This window comes from Prionailurus viverrinus, chromosome B3, assembly GCF_022837055.1.
Source record: "Prionailurus viverrinus isolate Anna chromosome B3, UM_Priviv_1.0, whole genome shotgun sequence".
In the NCBI taxonomy this organism is placed as follows: domain Eukaryota; kingdom Metazoa; phylum Chordata; class Mammalia; order Carnivora; family Felidae; genus Prionailurus; species Prionailurus viverrinus.
Window position 1 is genome coordinate 54404501 of NC_062566.1, and position 25297 is coordinate 54429797.

General features: G+C 40.1%; 1 protein-coding gene across 1 annotated transcript; it reads right to left on the reverse strand.

The window, feature by feature from the left end:
- Positions 1–436: 436 nt before the first annotated feature.
- EIF3J (eukaryotic translation initiation factor 3 subunit J) lies at positions 437–22068 on the reverse strand. Its single transcript, XM_047861403.1, has 8 exons — positions 21920–22068; positions 21729–21832; positions 12050–12104; positions 11458–11549; positions 6231–6345; positions 3720–3881; positions 1950–2023; positions 437–1636 (listed from the first exon to the last, which is right to left on the reverse strand). The coding sequence occupies exons 1-8, from the start codon at positions 21954–21956 to the stop codon at positions 1505–1507; spliced, it is 771 nt and encodes a 256-aa protein (XP_047717359.1). The 5' UTR covers positions 21957–22068; the 3' UTR covers positions 437–1504.
- Positions 22069–25297: the final 3229 nt, after the last annotated feature.

A 25297-nucleotide genomic window follows, 5' to 3' on the forward strand; every position in this document is an offset into this window, starting at 1 on the left:
TTTATTTACTGTAATTATTGCTGTGTAGTCATTGCTTTCTGTTAATTCCTCCAATCATTTAGACGGTTCTTACACTTAGTAGTCTACAGAGCTTTGATTGAGGTTCCTATTTCCTATTTAAGAGAAACTTAAAACATGTTTTGTTGTCCCTACTTTTGATTCTCTGACAGTTTCAAAAAGACTCCAACCACAAATTTGGTTAAATTGCTTAAAATATATAATAAAGAGGATCACCCAATCTATGCTTTTACAGCCGTAACCTGAGTAATAAGCTCAATTACTCCAAATAAATAAGCTCTTCTCCGTACTGAGTTAGGCCTTACTATCTAAACAAGCAAATAATTTGCCCAAATAAATAAGGAGAGGAAGGCAGCCCTATACCTTTGTCGCTCTAGGGTGACACTAATCAGGCCTGGCACATCATTTTTGTCTTAAAGCTGTTAACTGCTCATCAGGCATTTATTAATAGCTTTGTAAGTATACAGAGAACTCTAGTCCCAAGAGCTGTTGTTCTATACTCTCCAAAAATATCTCTTGGGAGTTAACACAAAATTTAAGTCCTCACAATAGTGATTTTATTAAATTAGTTGCTTTATAAAACACTGCAGATGTCATAATTGTTAACATAACAATTTACCAAACTGTAGTCAACTGGTGCAGTTTGCTGAGCATGTTTTATAAAGGAAAAGGAAATGCCAAAACCCTGTTAAAGTTGTTCCATTGCAGCCCAGGAGAACAAAGGAGGATTGTTCAGACACTTAAATCAGGGAAATGAAACAGGTAAAGAGCTTCCCTCCCCCGTCTGAAGCACTCCGTCAGCAGAACAGTCTGATAAATAGAAACTAGACAGTCTATGCATTCAAGAGATTCCACAACTTGTAATGCAACACAATAATGGAGGTCTACCTTCTTCAGCTTCAAAGTTGGAGGGTTTTGGTCATTTGATTTTTAAGTATCAAGCTAGTGCTTTTCAGCCGTTGTATCTTCACTCTGAGATAAGCAGTCTTCTTCACAATGTATTTTTAATATCCTCACGCTCAATTTTAAGACAAAGCAATTTTAATACTAGGTGCACACGGCATGCCCTTGCTGCAAACTGCTTTTCTTGACAAGTTATGAAGTAGTTCAAGGAGGTATGGTTAAGGCTGTATTACTGAATGGTGCTGGTAAATACTACACAATTTTTGTCATGTTGCAACCTTTGTTTCCAATTCAGTGACTGCTGCTATGGAATCAGAGAGCAACAATGACAACATTATTACGCTTGTTTTTTTTAAACTATGATTTAGTAGCAACTGAGGTTCCCAATTTTAACCCCTTGGCAGCAAGATCCAAGTTCCCTCATTCGCACATTAGCACCTAAGTGTCAAGGGGTTAAATAACCAGCACAAAAGATACTGCACTTCTGATTGTAGCATTTGGCAGAACTGAAAGGAAAGGAAGTTGTGCTACATGTTGAGGGATTGTGGGCAACAGAAAGAAGACACCAGGAGAAGATAAAATGTCACATGAAGTCTTCATAGTCTTGTACATATCCTCCATCATAACCACCATAATCTGCCAGATCGTCTTTCATGGTGGCCTTTAATCCCCCTCCAGGAACCACGCCTTTCTTCTTCTTTTTGGCTTTGCTTTGCTAAAGACAAAAGAGAGTTAATTCATGAGACTGTCCACTATGGGCACCTTTTTCTGGTACAGAAACCCTCACAGAGACACTAAAGCCTCTGGCAACAAAAAAACTTTAGGGGAGATCTCAGACCTAACCCAAAGCAATTTCTGTTCCAAAAGAAAACTCTGACCATGTCTGTGAACAAAAGGACAGTAATGGCACTCAGGCTCCAGCTCTCTTCCAATTTAAATTTTAGTTCAGGCTCCCAGTACACTGAGAATATTATGCCTACACCCCCATCCTAATGTGATAGGCATCTCCCTTGCATGTTTGCCCTTACCTTTTCTTGCTTTTGTTTTTCACTGCAAAGCACAGTCAATGAATTGGTAATCTTTTTCAAGTCATCAATTTCCACTAAAAAAAAAAGAAAAAGGAATTACCACCTCTACTTTGTCCATCATTAGCTTCAGTAACTTTAAAAAGGCTATGAATTTGTCCTGTTAAACATAAGATGGTAAAGAATCACGATTCAGTCTATGGCTAGGCTCACAAATCAGAACTATTTAACGTAAAAAAGAAAACTCAGCAACAAAAATTTTATAATGACCTGAAATAACCAAGACACCATTGTTCAAAAAGAAACCCGAAGTGTCTTTAGAGCTCATACCGTCCCCTACCATACCTCCTTAACTCCATCTAAACATGTGAGGGGGCAAAAAAATAAACACACGGAGGATCACCATGCCTTTCCACAACACATCCTCGATGCACACTGAGGAGTGGCTGAATGAACATGGAACAACCATTCTTAAAACTACAAATTACAACTCCCCACCCTTTAGGGTCTCTATTTTCTACCACTTCTACCACGGGAACCAGAATGAAAACAGGTTATCTCGGAAATCTCAGTATCCTACTAGGAGACAAGTCTGATTAGTGGACAACACATCCTTTATCCTTATAAAAATACCAAGCTGAAACACAGCAGTTTTTAGCTACCAAAAAAGAGTTTCAGTTTTGGTTAGAGAGCACCTTCAAAAAGAAGAAAAAAAGTATATGTAAATAAAATACCAACTATGGGTATATCACTAATCAAATTCAGAACACCCAAATTAGTAATGATTTCTCAAGGAAATCCCAATTGAAAGTTCATCGTGTAGAATTCCTTTTTCTTGATCTTAAAAACAGCAGTGCTAGCAAAAACAGTCCCTTCCACATTAGTGCCACACCACCCCTGGTTTTTACTCCCACACACCCTGTCTCTGAAATGTATGACTCCTTTCAGGGCATGGCACCACACCCACAGACCCAGAATATAGGTACCTGTTCTGTTGAGCAACTTAAACCTATAGTCACAGGCTTCCTTGTTTGTAAAATGAACACTTACTATGGTTGCACTCAGCTCTAAAATTCCGTATGGTAAGGAACAGTTTTCCCCAAAAGATACTTCCTCGTCCATTTAAGATATAATTAGATAAGGGGAGCCAACAGCTCAGAGCCTGCATCGGATTCTGTGTCTCCCTCTCTCTCTGCCCCAACCCTGCTTGCACTCTCTGTCTCAAAATAAACGTTAAAAAAAAATTTTTTTTTAAGATATAATTAGATAAAAGAATAAGCTAGTGTTTTATCAGCTTTGTATCAGCAAAGTCCAGATGTCCCTTTGGGAAGCCATTTTAAAAACATTAAGAAGCAAGCCTCAAAAAACAAAACCACTCACGGGGCGCCTGGGTGGCGCAGTCGGTTAAGCGTCCGACTTCAGCCAGGTCACGATCTTGCGGTCCGTGAGTTCGAGCCCCGCGTCGGGCTCTGGGCTGATGGCTCAGAGCCTGGAGCCTGTTTCCAATTCTGTGCCCCTCCCTCTCTCTCTGCCCCTCCCCCGTTCATGCTCTGTCTCTCTCTGTCCCAAAAATAAATAAACGTTGAAAAAAAAAAATTAAAAAAAAAAAAAAACCACTAAAACTCACTGGGTATTTGCAGAACATTCCCAAGGTAACTTCTGAAAAGGAAATCCTAAGTCTATTATAGCATCCCAAAAAAAGTCAACCTCCATCCTCCTATGATGGGCTGTTACTAAAATCCACCTACAGAAGTAGAGATTAGAATTACTTACGTGAAATACACACATCTCGAACTAAGGCTTCCAAAAAACTGGCATAATATAGTGACTTTTCATATTGTGTAATTTTATCTTTTAGTAACTTTCCAAACTCTGTGAAGTCATCTCTTGAAGATGGGTTCATAGCATCTATTCCATAAACTGTATTATTAACACCTGCAGGAGAAGAGGGAGCACTAAAAATATCAGAAAGATTTTTTTTAGGTTTATAAACCAATTCAGTATCTGAACAACGCTGTTATTTCATGCTAAAGCAGAGTTTCTTAACCTGGGTCCACTGGAGTTCTTGGACAGAATACAGCAGGTCTGCAAATTTGGATCAAAGATTACTTTATTTTCATTAACCTCTAATTTAGCATTTCCTCCCATTTTGATTATAGGCAATAAATCACAGTGGTTATAACTAGCAAAAACCTGTTACTAGTAAAGATCAGATATTTTCATATCACATTACAGTTGTAGTTCTCTTAAAATATTGTTTCGGTCATCATTACTTTCAAATTACATTACTTATTAGATAGACCTGCCACTAGATCTTATTTACTGCATTAATAAAGAAACACATTATTACAGTATCTCGTCCTTTTAACATTATACCTATTTCAATATAACAGACTTACTTAGTAAGTAAAATTCTATGAATTTTATTTTCTGCATTTAAAAAATCATATTAAGAGGAAACCTGTAGTTTTCACCACAGCACCAAAAGCGTCCCTGGCACAAAAAGGATGTTTTTAAAGTTTCTGTCTAAGAATAGCATGCAGCAGGGGAGGGCCTGGGTGGATCAGCTGAGCGGCTGACTCTTGCTTTTGGATCAGGTCATGATCCCACTGTCATGGGATCAAGCCCTACGTCGGGCTCCATGCTGAGCATGGAACCTGCTTGGGATTCTCTCTCTCTGCCCCTCTTCCCCTGTTCCTTTCTCAAAATAAATAAACTTAAAAAAAAAAATAGGCCACAGTAAAATGGGGAGAGAAGGAAAAAGCAAACAAAACAAAAACCCAGATGGCTCCTGTCAAAGTATGCAGCTGACTCCAGAAGCTAAGAGAGGTAAGCCATGTATTAAAATCCCAACAGAGGGTCACCTGGGTGGCTCAGTTGGTTAAGCACCTGACTTCGACTCAGGTCATGATCTCACAGTTTGTGGCTACAAGCCCCACCATCAGGCTAGGCTCTGTCCTGATGGCTCAGAGCCTGAAGCCAGCTTCGGATCCTGTGTCTCCCTCCTTCTCTGCCCTTCCCCCATTCATGCTCTCTCTCAAAAGTAAATAAACATTTAAAAAAATTTTAAAAAAAATCCCAACAGAAAGAATCTGGCCTAAAAGGATTCTAGGCTAAGAGACAGTACACTTTGTATCTTCCTCAATAGCAAACTGAGTTAACAGTATCACTGATTTAGTATTTTAGTATGAGAAATACAACATTAAAACCCTATTAACTAAATGATGGCTGTATGAATCCATGTTTTTGCCTTGCAATCCACAATTGTCCCATTTTAGAATTTTTAAGTAGCATGTAAACTCTTTTCTTTAATAAACACTTGGCTGGCTGTTACCATGCTATGAAGGCACTGGATAATGGCTGCGTGCCCTCTGCAGGTTAAGATCTGCCAAGCACACGCCAGTGCACAGGAGCACCCAAAGTAACTCCTCAGGTTGCGAGCAACTCCTGGAGTGAGAAAATCACATTTCCCACAGAAAGGACAATGATCACTTGTCAGCCTTCCTTAAAGAACAGGAAGGATGGGGATACAATTAGCTATAGGTTTCAAAGCTCTTTAACTCTTTCAACATAATCTTCTACTCTGAAAAGTACACAATAGGTAATGACAACAATGAGCTTAATTAAACAAAGGGAGAACTTTTAACTATTTCTTTGGCCATGTTTCTTACTTTCCCCTTCATGTCATGTTACTCTCCCCCTAGAACACTCTGAACTTCCATACATACAGGATCCTGAATATGTTTTTTATCTCATGTACCACTCACAACTGTAGCATGGCACACAGAAATGGAAGCCCTCTAAAGACTGGGTATGGCAAGGGCCAAGAAGGGTCACAGAAAGGAATGATCCTGAGCAGAGGCACAGCTGAAGGTGAATGCCCCACAGGAACATTCTTACCCAAATTTAAGACAATAGGACAGCCCTATAGTCAGTTCAATATTTAAACCTCAAAGCTACAGACCTCACATTTCATCCAAATTTCATCCAGCTGATCTATTTAAAGGAGCAGGAAACTTTATTTGAAAAGGTCCAATGATTTATCTTAATAACCTTTTATGTGATACTCAGAACATAATCATTAAAAAATCTGAAAATGTATTTCACTCTGCCTTAAGCAATGAAACCTCAAATATAAAGTAAAAACTACTTTCTAATATCTAAGCCAGTATTATTATGCCAAAAATGGAGATGTTTTCTAAACTTTCATAACTAGTAAGACTTCCACCGCATGCACTTGGAACTTCAATACTTCACTGCAATCACCCCCTCCCTGCACCTTACCAAAAGTTTCTTTTGCTAATTCAAGGTCTGACTCTTCCTGTAATTTCTTTAGCCGCAGTTTATCTGCTAATTGTTCTTCTGGTGTTAGCACTTTAGGTTCTTCAGGTTCTTCTAACTAAAATGAGACAGAAAGAAAACTTTAAAACGGCTGGGATTATGAATGACCAGTACATTTTTGAATTGTGTGAACTTTTTTTAATAAACACAAAATTATAAATAATAGCAAATACTTATAAAGTGTTTATTTCAGACATCCTTCTAAACACCTCAGATGTTCTTATCCTGATTTTACACAAAAAAAATTGGGGCACAGAGAGGTTAAGCAACCTGTCCATGGTAACAGAAGGTTAACACAGCTGCTAATGTGAGAGAGCTAAGAACCCAAGAAGACTGAGTTTATTTCCACGGCCTTTTTAAAAAATATGGAATTGAGATTGTAGACAAGGGAAAAATCACACTCACATTCTGCTGCTAAACACTGTATATTGATTGAAACAACCTTTCTAGGGCAACTTGGTAATGTGCATCAAGTCTTAAAATAACTTTTATATGCTTTATGTGGACTCAATTCCACTTCTAGGTATTTATCTTAAGAAACCAAAGATGCACACTAACATTTAGCCACAAGGATGTCCATTGGAATATTACTTATAATTTCCAATAAATTTAGAGATAACCCAAATGTTCAACAAAAGAATAAATAAAACATGGCACAGCCATATGACAATACAGATGGCCCTTGAATAAAACAGGTCTGAAAAGCATGGGTCCACTTATTCAGACTTTTTCTGGTATTTACAGTACAGCAAATGCATTTTTCTCTTCATGATTTTCTTAACATTTTCTTTTCTCTAGTTTACTTTACTGGAAGAATATGATATATAATACACACAACTACAAAATTATGTGTTGACTGTGTTAGCAGTAAGGTTTCCAGTCAATAGTAGGCTATTAATAGTTAAGTTTGGGGGAAGTCAAAAGTTGTATGTAGCTTTTTGACTGTGCAGGGGTCAGCACCCATAGCCCTCACATTGTTCATAGGCCAACTGTACTATGCCAACATAAAAAAAAAATGTTTTGGGGGCACACAGGTGGCTCAGTCAGTTGAGCATCCAACTCTTGTTGATTTCCATCCAGGTCATGATCCCCCAGGGTCATGGGATGGGGCCCCACATCAGGCTACATGCTGAGTGAGGAGCCTGCTTAATATTCTCTCTCTCTTCCTCTGCCCATCCCCCACTTGTGCACACACACGTTCTAATTAAAAAAAAAAAAAAATTGGGGGCGCCTGGGTGGCTCAGTCCGACTTTGGCTCAGGTCATGATCTCACAGTTTGTGAGTTCGAGCCCTGCATCGGGCTCTGTGCTGACAGCTTGGAGCCTGGAGCCTGCTTCGGATTCTGTGTCTCATTCTCTCTGCCCGTCCCCCAGGTGTGCTTTGTCTCTGTCTCTCAAAAATAAATAAAAATGTAAAACAAAACAAACCACCAAAAAACGTTTTCCTCTTGGGGCACCTGCGTGGCTCAGTAGGTTAAGCATCCCACTCCAGCTCAGGTCATGATTTCACAGTTCATGAGGTCAAGCCCTATGTCGGGCTCTATGCTGACAGCTCAGAGCCTGGAACCCGCTTCAGATTCTGTGTCTCCCTCTCTCTCTGCCCCTCCCCTACTCATGCTCCATTTCTGTCTTTCAAAAGTAAATAAACAATAAAAAAATTTAAAAAAGGTTTTTCTCTTATTTACATTTTATATTATTATTATAAAAGTAACACATTATCATTGTTAACAAATTTTAAAGGCACACAACAGAAGTTGTCAGTTATTTTCCAGTTCTACTTCTCTGACAGTCAACAGTTTAGTGAATATCATTTCTTTATACTGTGATACTTCCTACAACAAATGTATCACTTTTACTATGAAGGAGAATCTATGACAGTATTCATTAAAGTGGGAAAAAGTAAAGGGAACTTGTGCTATTCATAGTTAACTATGTCTATGCAGTTTGCAGATTCTGACTCACAAGTCCACTTCTGAAATACATCATATTTTGTTTCTCATGGAGAGGATAAAATGAGAAATGTCATTATGCCAAGTTAGGAAATCTCAGAATACTTTCTAGAAAGAAAAAAGGAAATATCTTGACTTAACTGTCTTTGTAGACCTGGACATTATTAAGTATTTCCTGCATCAAAACTGAACTCATCTTAACTCAATATTTTACTTAAGACAAACTGAGCACACTCTAATAAGGTTTCTTTATGTTGGATATAAATACCAAGACACAACAAAGGAAGTACAAATTCTAACTTCAATGACCAAGAAAGATCTAACCAAGATGGCTTCTTAGACTGAGGTCTAAGTTTCTATTGCTTGTTCTGATCATAGAAACACACATGTAAATATTTTTGATATGCAAGTATAAATTATTTTAAAAGTATCTAAAATGTCCCTGACTGGGGAAACATACTCTGATACATTGTTGGCAAATGCAAACTGGTACAACCCCATACAGAGGGCAATTTGAGAACCCTTGGCAAGACTACAAATGTAATTTGCCCTCTGACCCATCAATCTCTCATTTGACAATCTATCCTACAAATATGACTATACCCATTAAAAATGACACACAGATACGGCTATTCATGGAAGCACTGTTAGTTCAAGTACAGGAATGGGGAAAAAAGATCCAGCTGCCCATGACTAGAAGACTGGTGAAATAAAATATGGTACATATTTGTAGCAACAGAATACCATACAGCTACAAAAAACAAAAAATAAAAAAGAATAAACCAAAAACTAGTGAAAATGCTTTCTTATAGGGGGTGACAGGGAACAGGATGGAGAGGACAGGACAGGAATGGATGTCTGAGACTTTTCTGAGTGTACCATTTTTGTATGGTTTTGCCTTCTGAACATTATTTCATGTTTAAAAAATAAAGTTACATAAAAAATAAAACTTTAAAAATGGAAATGGTAACAAATGACTCTAAAATGTGTATCAAAAGACATACTGACACAAAATAATACAAATGACTTTAGAACCCAGAACATAATTATACATCCTTAGAGGATATATTCTCAATGCAAAAAGAATTGCAAAGAAATCCTACAAACATTGTTAGTATTACTGGTATTGTAGAAAAGCAAATAAACAATTAATTATGTTAACGTTATTAGAATCCATGAACTAACGCTGACATACACAACACATATACTCATGCATTTATTTCTTTCCTAGCTTCACCTATAAAAATGGGTCTAGAAGGCAAGGCCACCTCAATAATGCTGAGTACTACTAGCAACTAGATTTGGCTTCTAAACATCATTTCCACTAAAAACCTCAGGGAAGTAGCACATTCCAGGCTTAAAGAAGAGAGTTTACCAGGTGAGCCCGGCACTTATTGTGCCAGAAAGCAGTTTTCAAAGACTAATAGGGTTCTGTCAAAAGGATGAACATTAGAACTGAAAGGGTTTCCTACTGGCCAAAGTTGGGAAAATTTGAGCATCAAAAGAATAATTACTGTATCTGAGTAAAATTTATAAAAACCTGTACATGTACAAATTTACTCAAAAGAAAAAAACCCACAACCCCCTCATTTTTCAACCCTTTGAAGTTACTATTACACTCCCTCCTTACTCTGGAAATTAGTGATTACAAGAAAACAATTAAGCTTTTACTCTGCTTTTCTAGCACAAACCATATCAAAGTAATCAAAGAGCAAAGCAAGTAGAAGAGGAGGAAGAAAAGCCAGCCAGTAACAAATGGAAGAGAAGTCACTGGATGAGAAAAATCACCATTCTGCAATCCCTAATAAAACAATTAGGCAACAATCATTACTAACACTAAACTAATGGGTGGGAGCTTGACGTGAAATTGGATTACTTACAAGAATATGTAATTTTATAATAGAAGGATCAGACTGTTACCACCTTAACCCAGTCATCAACTTTAGCATCACTAATAATAGGACAGATATTACGTGACTCTTGATGTGATATGATGCAATATGAAGCACATAGCATGACCTCTAAAGTATTCCAATTAAAAATGTTTAATCTGAATCCAATCAAACTTTTAGACTTACCAGCCAAGTTACAGGAAATTGCAACTGTAAGTAATCAGACAAATCAAAAAGGTGGGATATTCTACACGACAAATGGGCTCCTCCGTTCAATAAGTGAATGTCATTTTCCTTTTTTTTTTTCAAGTTTATTTGAGAGAGAGAGCACATGCATGTGCATAAGCAAGGGAGGGGCAGAGAGAAGAAGAAACAGAACTCCAGGCAGGTTCTGAGCTATCAGCCCAGAGCCTGATGCAGGGCTTGAACTCATGAACCATGAGATCATGACCTGAGCCAAGATCAAAAATTGGATGCTTAACCAACTGAGCCACCCAGGTGCCCTTACTGTCATTTAAGACAGAGAGAAAGATACTCTAGGAGACTTAGGATATGTTAACAACCTAATGCAATGAATCTAAGGTCCTTGTTTAAACAAACCATATGTAAAAGATATCTTGGGACAATTAGAAATTGGGCACATATAGGGGTACCTGGGTGGCTCAGTTCGTTAAGGGTACAACTCTTAATCTCAGCTCAGGTCACGAACTCACGGTCATGAGATCAAGCCCAACATTAGACTCCACACTGAGCGTGGAGCCTGCTTGAGATTCTGTCTTCCTCTGCCCCTTCCCTGTCTGTGCACTCTCTCTCTCTCAAAAAACAAAATAAAACAAAACAAAACAACAAAAAAACCAACCCATATAAACTGAATATTAGATGACATTAACAAATTACTGTTCATTCTATTAGATACGTAATCATGTGAGAAACAGCTTTGATTTTTCAAAGATGCATACTGAAGTATTTAAAGATAAAATGCACATTTTATTTACTTGATTTTAACAAAAAAAGATGAAGCAAATATGGCAAAATATTAGCAACTGTTAAATTTAGGTGACATACATGATTATTCATTATGATAATTTATCTTTTATTTTGAGGGGCTTTTTTAAATATTTATTTTTGAAAGAGACAGCACATACAAGAGGCAGAGGGGCAAAGAGAGAGGGAGACACAGAATTCAGTTTGGGGATTTACTTCTCTAATAGTGTCCATTTATAGTCTTTACAAAGCCCGTCAGACTGCTAGGTAATACTTGCTGTCTATTAAGACAATGTAGCATTACTGATGTGAGAATTCTGTATTTCAGGAAATGAGTATTACTTACCCTCTTTTTAATTTCTTCTTGCCTTTTTTTCTGCTGCCGTTCTTTCTCTTTTATTTTCTCTGCTATTTTTTTCTTTTCTGAAATTTTTACTTCTGAAAGAAATGTTTTAATCACAGTTACCTTGAATATTTTCCAGTTTGTGGATGAGACAGACATAACAATAATATACTTCAAAAGACCAAACTTCTCCTAGCTCCAATTTCATATGGTGATTTACTCGTGAATAACAATGGGAAAGTTCTGGGACTCTTCCTTTCTCTTCTCTGATCTGACCCCTAGGACCCAAACATCTCCCTTCATATTTCCCCAGTGCTTTCAGCAGGATTTAGATTATTAAAATGAGATCACACCCTCCTCTACTGGCTCCTAACAGCAGCACTCAAACAGAAAGTGGCAGGCAGTATCCAATCTGATTATGTTTTGAGGGGAGAGAAGAGATGGGAGGAGAAGAGAATAAAGTGAGAATGGAAGGGTGTTTGGTTTCTCAACACAAAAATTTTCAATTTTGCAAGCATTTTGTCATTTGTCTTAACATAAGTATTACATGCTCACAAGATATAAAACCAAAAATGAAGGAACCCCAGTGGCTCACCTGGTTTTACTTCTGCTTCCTCTTTTTTTTCATCATCATCATCATCCCAGTTATCCTAAAGAAAAGGACTTCTATTAATAATTCTTGCCTGTTTACTTTTCCATGTGCAACTTATCTAACTCCACAGAAAGAAGTATTTTTTTTTGTACTGCATTAAAATTGTAAATTAATGTTAGGAAAATGCACATCTTCATAATGTTGAGCCACCCTAGCCAAGGAAAAGGGCTGTTTTTCCATTTGTTCAAGTCTATTTCTGTATCTTTCAAGGAATGTTTTAAAGTTTCCCTCTTGGAGATTTTGTGAATTTCTCTTCAAGTTTGTTCCTAAGTATTTCTCTTATGTGTTCCCACTGTAAATTGGAGGGTTTTTTTTTTTCCTTCCCTGTTATGTCCTCTAACTGGTTATTATTTGTGTATACAATTGGTTTTTACATGTTAATTAATTTGTCACTTTCATTGATTCTCTAGGGTTTTCCAGGTGTACTATCATATCATCTGTAAATGAAAATGGCTTTACTTCTTTACCAATTCTTATGCTTCCACAACTGATTTATCTAACTGCACTGGCTAAACCTCTAGTACACTGTGAATAATGGCAGAGATAATGGGCATCATTATTTTGTTTTTTGTTTTTTGAGAGATAGAGAGCAAGTGGGGGAGGGGCAGAGAGAGAGGAGACAGAATCCTAAGCAGGCTCCAGTGATGTCAGCACAGAGCCTAATGCAGGGCTTGAACTCACAAAACTTGAGATCATGGCCTGAACCAAAACCAAGAGTCAGAAGCTTAACCAACTGAGCCACTCAGGCACCCCTGCCTTGTTGTTCTTAATGGAAATATTTCTAGTGTTTCCCTACGAAGCATATGCACCCCACCACATTTATGCAGTAAAATGTATCAGTCTTTTCTTTTTATTGCCTGTGAATTTCATCAAGTCAGTTTCTTCTAAAACATGTATGCTTTCATTGTTTTTTATTTAGATCTCTAGTCCATATGGAGTTTTTTCTTTTGTGTGGTATGAAGTATGGATCTAACTCTTTTTCTAAATGGTTACCTAATTGTCATAGCATCAGTTATTAAAAAGTTATTAAAAAGTATACCTGAGCCCTGTGATTTGCCACATACTAAATTTTCACAGGTACTTGGTCTACTTCTGCTTTCCCACAGGTCTACTGTCTCTTCATGCACCAATACCACACTGCTTTCATTACTTTAATTATTATAGTATGTTTTTATGTAGGTCAAGGCTGGTTCCCTCTCTTATAGGTTTTCAGGCTTTTTAGTGTTCTCCTGGCCATTCTTGCATGTTTGTTTTTCCATGTGAAATTTTATATCAACTTGTCTGTTAACACAAGACAACCAAGCCAAAACTACTTCTCTTAAAGTAATTTGCAGTTGTTTTAAATAAAAAATTAAAAGGACCTTATATTTCTTACTTTCCCAAATGTGAAAGCATCCAACATTCTAGCCAATGGCTCAATTATTGATATACAACACAACCTATACAACACAATTATTGGTATACAACACAACCCTGATTAATGAATTAAATCTATATAATATTTAAGCCCAGTATTTAAGAGCAGTCAAGAGCTGATCAACAGCTTATTGAACCCACTCCCTAACTTGGGTAGGGCACTTTAAGGTTGATCTATACTCTTGTCTTTTCTACACCTAACACAGTCACTGAACTAAATATAAACTGATTATCAAACAATTTTCTAAAGGTTCCAGAGACTTTAGAATGTTTAAGTTTAATAGGGATAGCCATTTGAAGCTGAACCACAGGATTGCAAGAGGCTCTGCTGCTGCTGGAAGATGTAGAGGCTGACTAATGTGCCATAACTATGACACCAAGCTTCTGTTTTATAACAAGACAGCTCATAATGAATCAGTCTAGGTATTTAAACTAACCAAGCCTCGATTTTAATAAAATTCTCTAAGTCCACCAGAGAACTAAAAAATCCTGATTAAGGCTATCATAGGCTCTGCAAGCAGAGTAGAAAGAAATTTGGATAAAAGTAAAATATTTTTATAATCACCTCACCTTGGCAATTTAACTCACAGGTCAAGGTTAACAGACTGAAAACAAACCTGCTAGTCATTATTTGGACATCTAAGATACAAGAGTTAGAAATTAACAAGCAAATGTTTGTATAATCTGACTGGTTTGCTTAAGTGCTTGTTATCAATACACCACAGTACAAAAGGAACCCTAGAGTTGAAAATAAAAATTAACTACTAGGAGTTTTTTGTTATTGTTTTAATCTTCACATAATATAGAAAGCTGGGTCTGTGAGTGATATCCTGCTTAGGTGGTGCTCCAGACAGGAAGACCATTTGCTTACTTCAAAGGGGTATATATTCACCACTCTCTATTAATAATAGTGATGATGATGATGATAATAAAGCATTTACTAAGTGTTTACTTTGCACCAAACACTGTGCAAAGGGCCTTACATGTAGTAACACAGTTAACCCTCACGAAGTCCTGTAAGTAAGATGGTGGTTTCTCCATTTTATAGGTAAGAACATTAGGCCCTCAGATAGCTATCCTAAAATCTCAGTGAAAAGTAATGAATGAACCAAACCAACCAACAAAAACAAAACAAAACAAAACAAAACAAAACAATGAAGGAACCAGGTTTAAAAAAAAAAAAAAAAAAGGAACCAGGTTTAAAGTGTCATAGTAAACAACTTCTTACTGGATTCCTGAAGTATACCATAACTATCTGAGAACTAGGTCCCTCCCCACTAAAATTCATTCTATCAATCAGTTCTGGAATGAGCTCCCCTGGAATTGCAGGAAAGCTCATCAAAGGAAGGGTATGGCACAGAGTGATGTGTCCAGCTACAACTATACCAGTTACCTACCTCAAATTGCCTGTGATGGTTTTCTATTAATTTTAAGAAACAAGTCTAGCAGCCTCTGGTACCAGGAGGCCAAGAGGGGAGAGGTATAGCTAAAAATGAGCAGCTCCATCCCAATACCTCCAACATGGAGAAACAGATACATCAGGAGCATTTCTCAGTTCCCTTTCCCAGTAAAACATCACCCCACCCCCATCCATATCCCTGCGCCCTCCATATCTCATTTATACCAACTCTATGTACCACCCCTATCCCAGTTCCTGGTTTCCCTAAATCAAAGTATAAATCTTATTCCAGACACTCAAGTTAAACTGTCCCATCAGGGCTGACATAATGAGGCTACCTAGATTCCACCACAGAATGGATTTTAGTAGCAACAGCAGTGGTTCCTATCAACAAGTCCTGGGAACAGCTATGGCACCTGCTCCTGCGTTCATAAAAGGACCATGGAAGGCAAGCTCTGCCTGTCACCCTCACCCCAAAGTGCTTGAAACAAGGCTGCCCTGACTGGGGACAAGTCCCTAAAGAAGGGAGCATAGTGAAAGTCAACAGAGAGACTTCCAAATAGACGTAATTCCCACAGCATAAGGCCAGGGAGTTTTCCCCAAGAACTAGAGTTTTTGTTTCCTTAGTTATAAAATTTGCCAGCGCCTAAAAAGTAAATGTAAGGTCAAAATCTGCCCAATTTGCTGTAAACACTAGGACTTTGTAAATGCTGACAGTAAGTTCAGATAAAATTTAAAAAACGTTCTTAGAGAAACACCTAAAATTTAACACGTTTACACAGAGAGTAAGTCTGTAATTTAGTAAGCTCTAAATGGTTATTTGGTTCCAGAGAATACTTATCAATAACCAAGTAAATTCCTTACCCAATTTTTGGTAGCTAATAGATCTTCCAACTGTAATATTCAATTAAAAAATTTTTTTCTGTTGTTTATTTATTCTTGAAGGAGAGACAGAGACAGAGCGTGAGCAGGGGAGGGGCAGAGAAAGAGGGAGACACAGAATCCGAAGCAGGCCCCAGGCTCTGAGCTGTCAGCACGGAGCCTGACATGGGGCTTGAACTCACGAGCCAGGAGATCATGACCCAAGCTGAAGTTGGACACCCAACTGGCTGAGCCACCCAGGTTGCTCTCCTAAAATGGCTAGCTACCTTCCTTAGAACAGAGGCAGTTTAGGGGCACCTGGGTGGCTTGGTCAGTTAAGCGTCCAACTTCGTCTCAGGTCATGATCTCATGGTTTGTGGATTCGAGCACCACATCCGGCACAGTGCTGACAGCTCAGAGCCTGAAGCCTGCTTTGGAATCTGTCTCCCTCCCTTTCTGCCCCTCCCCCACCTGTGCTCTGTCTCTCTCAAAAATAAACATTAAAAAAAATTAAAAGAAAAAAAAAAAGAACAGAGGCAGTTTATAAATCTCTTGCTAATCTACACTCTTCTACAGATACACACCCAACATCATTTGAGCCTTTGCTCTGAAAGAGATGGCTGCTTTTCAAGTTTAAAACCTACTTCCCAATTGAACATGACTGAGAACTGAAAACAAATTTTTAAACCCTGCTTTTTAAACATTTCTAATAATACAGCCAGTAGTTGGCTGATCTGTCATTTTTACAAAGCACAACTACAGAATGTCACATGCAATCAGAGAACACATTTAGGGCTGAAAATGCTTTCCAACTTAAGCAAGATGTATTTATAGATCATCAAACAGAAGTAGCTTCAAAGGAGCAGTAAAATTCTTCTGCCCCATAGCAAGAGTCCATTAATTAACATATACTCTTTTACTTCCCTTTAAGTAATTTGGTTTAGATAAATAACCTTTTGCAGAAAAAGAGTCTTTTACTGATGTTCTGTAAGCTGTACTGACGTGCTCTAAGAGGCTTCAGAACTATGTAATAGGCTTCTGGCAAGTCTAGACTTCCCAGCAAAGTTCAGTTCTTAAAAGAAGCCTAAATGTTCTTCCATCATCTCAAAACTATGCTGGTTTCTGGAAGCTAAGGTACCTGCCTCTAAAGTCTACTTCATTTAATTCAATTCATTAAGTTTTTAACATCCTACTATGTATTATGGCTAAGCACTCCATTGAAGTCCATCTCAATGCCTACCAGTTTCACATGTGGAACTATTATTAATCAATCCTACTTCAAATGCCTGGCTAAAGCAATATCAAGACAATGAACACTAAACAAATGGCTTATTTATTTTCAGTCATCCAGCATGACAAACACATTTTCAACACCAAACATGCTTCCTAACTGAGGCGCCTGGGTGACTCAGTCGGTTAAGCATTACACTTCGGCTCAGGTCATGATCTCATGGTTTGTGGGTTTGAGCCCCGCACTGGGCTCTGTGCTGACAGCACAGAGCCTGTTTTGGATCCTCTGTCTCCCTCTCTCTCTCAAAAATAAACGTTAAGGGGCGCCTGGGTGGCGCAGTCGGTTAAGCGTCCGACTTCAGCCAGGTCACGATCTCGCGGTCCAGGAGTTCGAGCCCCGCGTCGGGCTCTGGGCTGATGGCTCAGAGCCTGGAGCCTGTTTCCGATTCTGTGTCTCCCTCTCTCTCTGCCCCTCCCCCGTTCATGCTCTGTCTCTCTCTGTCCCAAAAATAAATAAAAACGTTGAAAAAAAAATTAAAAAAAAAAATAAACGTTAAAAAAAAACAAAACAAAACACTTCCTAACTAAAAACTTACTAGTTTATAAAAACTGCCAGGGTAGTTTGATATAATTGAGATTTCCTCAAAATAATGATATAATTGAGATTTTCCTCAAAATAATCTGGTTAGGGGAGAATAGTTAAGTGGAGATACAGAAGAAATAAGATTGCTCATGGATTTATTTAAATTTCTCTTTAGTTCTGTTTATGTTTGGAATTTTTCATGAGAAGTTACACACTTCAAGATACCCATTTCCTGGCAAAATGCCCACCTTCTATTTCCCAAAAATCTCCTCTTCTTCAGAAATGCTATTTCTAATGCTTGAAAAATGTCCTTACTCTGGTAGATTTAAGCTATTAAGCAGGATACGATCCTAACAGATAGTTGAATGGGTAGGATGAGTCAGGCAGTTTTCAACTAAGTTCATTCTCAGATCTTTTAAAAAGAATTGTATAATAACATTATATGTGCAAATGCCAGAGATGCTTGAACACAGCCAGTTTTCTCAAAACAATTCTATACAACTTGAATAAATCCGGCTTTTAATCTATTCTATTAAAATACTAGGAGGCTAGTAAAATAAAGTAAAAGTTGTATTGTCCCTGCTTGCAGGGGCTATGCACTCATTGCCTTAACACAACCTACACATCACTCTAGCAATGGGGAAGGAGCCCAGTGACATATGCCAAGTGAACACTTCCTCCCTACCTCTGCATAACATCAGGATAGCAAGAAAGGTAAAATAAAGCCAGCCCGTGACATGAGACTATTTTCCTAGTTCTCATCTTTTGTTTTCTTTTTTTTTTAAGATTTTATTTTTAAGTAATCTCTATACCCAACAGTTGACTCAAATTTACAACCCAGAGATCAAGAGTCTCATGCTCTACTGACTGAGCCAAGCAGGCACACCTAGTTCTCTTGTTTTTAATTGGGAAGAAGCACAGCTTCTCTCCTCATGATTAACAATTCTATAGTTTCTCCTAAATCCATTTCTGTCACTGCCAGACAACTAAGTCAAGGACAGCAAAATGTTATAATGTCTACTGAAGAACAGTAAACTACTGAAGCAAATTACTGCAACAAAGACCTCAGTTTTCCTTTCATTTCTCAGGATATTACAAATGACACTAAATCTATATTCTTAAAAGTTAAACACTAGATGACAACACAAAGCGAAGAACTTACTCTGTTTCTACATCTTACCTTTGAAGACTTAAAAAAATGCATATATTATACTATTTAAAGGCTATGATTATTTGATCTTGTGAAAACTAAGCTTTGTTTTCATATATTTACAAAAGGATTATGTATTAAAACATCAAAATTCAGAAATTTGGTACTACTCATTACCATCCAAAGTGACAAAATTCAACTCTAGACTGGTAAACTGAACAAGCAAAAACTTGCTTGTTAATCATTCCATTCAAAACACAAAATTCACAGTAAAGAGCCATCGTGGAGGGTCCCCTGGAGCTCAGGAAATCACAAAATGTGGCACAAAATAAACCCAGATACTGGATCTAAACAGGGTATTTCCCACAAGCCAGAAAAATTAAGGCAACATTCTGAAGTAAGAGAGTATTAACGTTTGCGTGCCTCCCAAGTGCTAGGCAACTCTGCCTAATGCTAGACATATTACATCATTTAAAATGCAAAACAACCCCCTGAAGTTATCTCCTGTAAGGACAATTTAGATTGGGGAACTAAAAGGAAAGAGTAAAAAAACTTGTGGGGCGCCTGGGTGGCGCAGTCGGTTAAGCGTCCGACTTCAGCCAGGTCACAATCTCGCGGTCCGTGGGTTCGAGCCCTGCGTCGGGCTCTGGGCTGATGGCTCAGAGCCTGGAGCCTGTTTCCGATTCTGTGTCTCCCTCTCTCTCTGCCCCTCCCCCGTTCATGCTCTCTCTCTCTCTCTCTCTCTCTGTCCCAAAAATAAAAAACGTTGAAAAAAAAAAACTTGTTTATGACCACAAATATAGAAAATGTCAAAGCAATAATATACACCTAGGTCTGTCTGATTCTAAAATTTTTTTTTAAATTTTTTTTTTTTTTAACGTTTATTTATTTTTGAGACAGAGAGAGGCAGAGCATGAACGGGGGAGGGTCAGAGAGAGAGGGAGACACAGAATCGGAAGCAGGCTCCAGGTTCTGGGCCATCATCAGCCCAGAGCCCGACGCGGGGCTCGAACTCACGGACCGTGAGATCGTGACCTGAGCTGAGGTCGGACGCTTAACCGACTGAGCCACCCAGGCGCCCCTAGGTCTGTCTGATTCTAAAGCAGAGGAATCACATTACTCCATGAATAACATACCTTGGGAATCTTGAAGAAATTCAATAGAAATAAACCAACATTTCAAGTGAGAAATAAAATGGACAAGTTCAGCTTTTTTCTCCAAGATCAACTTCAATGTTTATGTAAAAGAAATAAGATATTTGCATAAAAGAAAAATTCTGCACTAAAAGAGTGACTGGACAAGATGACCTTTATGGTCCCTTACAACCTGTAAATCTCCAAAATTAGTTCCAAGTGGTAAGAATTATATTTATCAGGAATGACACCATTTAGATCCAATAATCACAGGCAGGTTACTTCATGGCATTAGTCCAGACTACTCCCTTCAAGCTTCATTTTCTGGTACTTCTTTCCTGATTTCTCTCTCTTCTCATTTGCTGAATTATTCCCAATAGTCAGAACAGATGTCCTAACTGCTGCATCCAGTAAGCACAGAAAAAGTGAAAGGACAAATGTGAACTAAATGCTCAAAACAGAAAATCTGTTACAATGTAGTAAGGTAACTAATATCTTGCAATGAGAATGATACACAATCCATTCCCATGTCTATACAACAAGTAAATGAAGCATCTAAGTATATGCACAATAGCACTACTCATTTATTAACCCCAATGTGTGCAAAGCTCACATTCTTTCTGGACCTCAAGCTGTTCAATAAAGTAGATATCCACCTCATCAGACTCAGGAGAAAAAAAAAAAAAATCCAAACATAAGTAGTATTAAGTTCATAGTGATACCTAGCTTAAATTTTTTCAGCTCAAGCAGAAGGACTTAACAGGACTCCCAATATGTGTTGAAGGGTATAAGTCAGGAAAGTAAAACACTAAGTGAATCAAAACCAAGAGAAACCATCTTCTCAATTCATACAAAACTCTGCACAAATGTAAAAAGATTTTGAGAGTTCTGTTATAAAGAATCTTAACATCCTGGGCTTGAGATGTTTGTTAACTACCAAAAACAAACAAAAAAATGAATGCACTAGTCATAATGTCATCTGGACCAATATGAGTCCCCAGGAGTTTTCAACAACAAACGACAAGGGTAAATCTGGTTCAGATCAACAAGGCATAGGAAAAAAACACTGGCCCCCTCCTCTATTCTAACCAATATTTTCTTAGGCGTCGTTCGTATGCGAATAAATAACTCACTCCGTCAACTCTCCGTTTTCCCAGGACTACCCAGGTTTCTGACAACTTAACTGCTGGCTATCTCAGTACTCGGTTAATATTTTTACAACAGAGTGGGGAGAGGGTAGTCTAAAGTTATTTTGTAAACTTTACTGTTTCTACTTGTCTTGTGGGGGGGGGGGAAGGCTAAAATTAAAGCACAATATTTCATTCATCAAACTGCTCTAACAAACTCTACAAATGGGCCTTCAGAAACAAAAATGAGTTACTGCCCCTAGGGATACCTGAGCTCAAACAGGCAGGTGGTTGTAAGACTTTCCATATGGGATAAACCATTGGGCTCAATGCCCAACTTCCCAGATCATTCTGGCGAGTGGCTCCAGACCGCGAAGTTTGCACGTGGGCCGGGCCCGGCCGCTGCTGTCACCTCCCGTCGCCAATTGGTGGGTGGGATCCAGGCCGGGACGCAGACCCTTAAAGAAGGGTTGGGGCCGGGGCCGCCACCGCCCCCGCCAAGGAAATCCAAAAGGCCACGCTGCTCGACTCCGGCCCAAATGGCCGGCGAGCGTAGGGGAGGAGGGCACCGGGGGGCCCTACGCTCGCATCTGGACCCGTAGACCGCAGGCTCGGGCGGCGCCCCTGGGCCCAGAGTCCACCAGCTCGCCCCTCGGCGGGCATCCCCGCCCGAGACAGCGCCAGTTCGCTCCCGCGCGGCCCGGAGTACCGGCCCGCACCCACCTTGACGTCCTCGTCCTCGTCCTCGCCTTCCCAGCGGTCCCCGCCGGCGGTGCCGCCGCCCCCCACCTTCCGCACCGGGTCTTCCACGGAGAACGTGTCAGCGTCTACGGAAGAGAGCGAGCCGCGTTAGTGCCCGATTCAGCTTGGGGCCAGCGCCGGCACAGCCCCTGTCCCTCGTAACTTCCCCTCACCCCAGGAGTCAGAGTCCCCCGCTGCTGCCGCCGCCATCTCGAACCGGGTGTGAGCGTGTGTGAGGGGAGAGCTAGCGAGGAGTTAGCGCGGCGGAGGTGAGTCACTGACTTTGCTCTCGTTGGCCGGCGCGGGGCAGGCTGGGACCGTGGCTGACTCTGCGCCGGGGCCCAGGCCCCGCCTCTTCTGGCGGCGGCGGCAGCGGCGACGCGCGCGCGGGCGGGAAGGGGGCGTGGAATGCGGCCGACAGCGCGGGAGTCGGCGGGAGAGTGAGACTGAGTGTTCCTTACCCCACAGCGTGGAGGTAGTGGTCCTGGAGGTAGTGGGGCGGGGAGAGAGGAAGCGCACAGGAGACGGCTGCCCCAGCGTGGGTCCCGGCGAGGAAACATAGGTGCGAGGAAGTCAGAAGGGCGCCTTCCTTGGCGCTTGGTGCTCGCCTGTCGTTGCTACCCTTTCCCTGACAACTGCAGCCCCGCCCCGACCGGCCGGGTGCGCCCTCCCTGTCTTCACTGTGGCCACCGCCCGGAGCTGTTGGCGGATACCAAGGAGACCCCCAAGCTTTCCAAGCCGCGCCCGCCAGTGGGGGCGGCGGACCCGCGGCCCCGACCCCCGGAGGAGGCGTCGCGCGCTGGACGAGGGGAGATTGCTCTGGACGCCGGCGTGGACCGGGCGCCCGGGAAGGAGCAAGTGGACAGGGCCGCATTCTTGGCAGCCTTCTCAGCCAAGGTACTCGAATTCAGCTCCCGGCGCGTTTGCCTTGAGTTATTCACGAAGGGATCGAAGAGAGCCCCAGAACTCGAGGATTGTCCCTTCCTGTGAGCCCCTTGAGGCCAGCCAGTACATGATTCTTTCGCAGAATAATTTCGGAAGTCGGTCTGCGCTAGGCCTTGTCCTCTCTAGCCTTGTCCTCAAGGAGCGCACAATCAAATAGCAAAGATAGACATGTAAACAAAATTTCGACACAGTGTGATGACTGCAACAAAAAGAAGCATTGTGAGGTTAAATGTAAAAAGGTAAATTTAACGGCGGAGGCGGGGGGCGGGAGGATGCATGAAAGGCTTCCTGGGGTAAGTTCTGCAGAACCTGGAGTTTGAAAGACCAAGTGAAATTTGCTCACTTGCATTTCCGGTGGAAAGAATGCCTGTGGTCCCTGACCTGACTGGCAACATTCGACATAAGCTGAATAAGTAAACTGATCATAATAAAGGGTTTAAGATGGGCTAAACTGCACTCTGCCCTTTGGGCCACTGGGCTCCACTGCAGAGTATTAAGAGGAGCAGTTTCAGGTGTTTTTACTTTACTTTTGTTGTTAATTTATTTTCGAATATGTAATACACGTACTTGGTATAAAATCCAAGTTATAAAAGGGTATATACAATGATCAGCCATTCTGTTCTTTCTAGGAGCAACAGTTGTTATCTATTTCTTGTGTATCTTTTCAGGGAGCCTAAAAATACACATTTTATTTCATTTTTTAAGTTTATTTACTTAAGCAATCTCTACACCCCATGTGGGGCTTGAACTGACTACCTGGAGACCAAGAGTTGCTTACTTTTACAACTGAGCCAGCCAGACGCCCCTACAAATACATATTTTATAAACATGGTCTTTAAAGAGATTTTGTACAGCCCAGTTACTCTTAGTTTATTCCTCATCTACAGCCATATCTGGAGAGCTTGTTAGAAATACAGATTCTCAGACCCCATCCCAGACCTACTGAATCAAAATCTGCCTTTTTAACAAGGTCCTCAGATGACTCTCCATGTTAAAGTATGAGAGGCAATGATATACAGTCATCCTTTTATAAAGCTAAATTAGAGGGAGGCTAGCAGAAGGCAGGGAAAGGCTGGAATGCAAGGTCCCTAGGGTGCAATAATCTTTTATTCACAGTTGTATTTCCACCATTTGGCACAGTATCTAATACCATAAAGTAAATATTTTATGAATTAATTAAATGAGAACACAAGCCTAAAGTAAGGCATTGGTAGCAGAAAGAAAAGAACCAATCTGGGAAATATTTAAGGGTCAAAACAATTTATTGACTGTGATGGTTAATTTTATGTGTCAACTTGGCTTGGCCGTGATAACCAGTTTTTAGTTAAACACTAGTTGTTGCTGTGAATGTACTTGTTGTATGTGATTAACATTTAAGTCAGTAAGCTTTGAGTAAAACAGATTAACCCCCAAAATGTGGATGGGTCTTATCCTAATCATTATCCAATCAGTTGAAGGCCTTTAAAAAAAAAAAAAAAAAAAACCACTGTAGAAAAAGGAATTCTGCCTCCAAACTGCCTTTGGACTCCAGCAGCAGCACTTGCCTGGGTTTCCAGCCTGCTGGCCTGCTCTGCAGATTTCAGAATTGCTAGCTCCTACAATCGTGTGAGCCAATCCCTTAAAATAAATCTCTTTATGTATATACACACATGCTGTTTGTTCTGTTTCTCTGGATAATCCCAACTAATAACAGTGACTGGTTGGATATGGAGGGGAAGTGGGAGAGAGCAGTAGAGGATAGTGCTTTTGGAGATTGAACGAGTGGTGGTGACACCAATCTCCAGGTACCGAAGTCAAAAAACCGAGACGTATCTCTGCTTTCTTCCTCTCACCTCCTAAATTCAGTCACCAAGTTCTTTGATTTACTTCCACTATTAATCTTGAATACATTTAATTACCCCCATATCTCTTTGCAACCACCTTCATCCAAACTTTCTCTAGACTCTTCTATGATGACTTCCCAGTCAGTTTTCCTTCTCCCACCTTTCCCTCCACAATACATTCACTACACACGAGGCAGTTTGCTTATTTAAAAATGTAAATCAGGGGCGCCTGGGTGGCGCAGTCGGTTAAGCGTCCGACTTCAGCCAGCCAGGTCATGATCTCGCGGTCCGCGTCGGGCTCTGGGCTGATGGCTCAGAGCCTGGAGCCTGTTTCGGATTCTGTGTCTCCCTCTCTCTCTGCCCCTCCCCCGTTCATGCTCTGTCTCTCTCTGTCCCAAAAATAAATAACGTTGAAAAAAAAATTTTTTTTTTAAATGTAAATCAGATTGTGACACCCCTTTCTCCCAGTTGAAAAGCCTTTAGTGGCTTCTTGTTTTCATTTTTTTATTTTTTGTTCTTGTTCTTTTATTTTTATTTATTTAGTTTAAAAAAAATTTTTTTTAACGTTTATTTATTTTTGAGACAGAGCATGAATGGGGGGAGGGGCAGAGAGAGAAGGAGACACAGAATCGGAAGCAGCATCCAGGCTCTGAGCCATCAGCCCAGAGCCCGACGCGGGGTTCGAACTCGTGGAACGTGAGATCGTGACCTGAGCTGAAGTCGGCCGCTTAACCAACTGAGCCACCCAGGCGCCCCAGTTCTTGTTCTTTTAAATGTTAGAGC

Bases quoted from the DNA above. Each gene is read 5' to 3' on its own strand.
- EIF3J (XM_047861403.1), bottom strand. From the start codon at position 21,956: ATGGCGGCGGCAGCAGCGGGGGACTCTGACTCCTGGG. The intron at 2,024-3,719 runs GTAAGTAATTCT...TTTTTTTTTTAG, and splicing joins TCGAGATGTGTGTATTTCAC to TGGAAATTGATGACTTGAAA. The intron at 1,637-1,949 runs GTAAGGGCAAAC...TTTTGTCTTTAG, and splicing joins AAAAACAAAAGCAAGAAAAG to CAAAGCAAAGCCAAAAAGAA.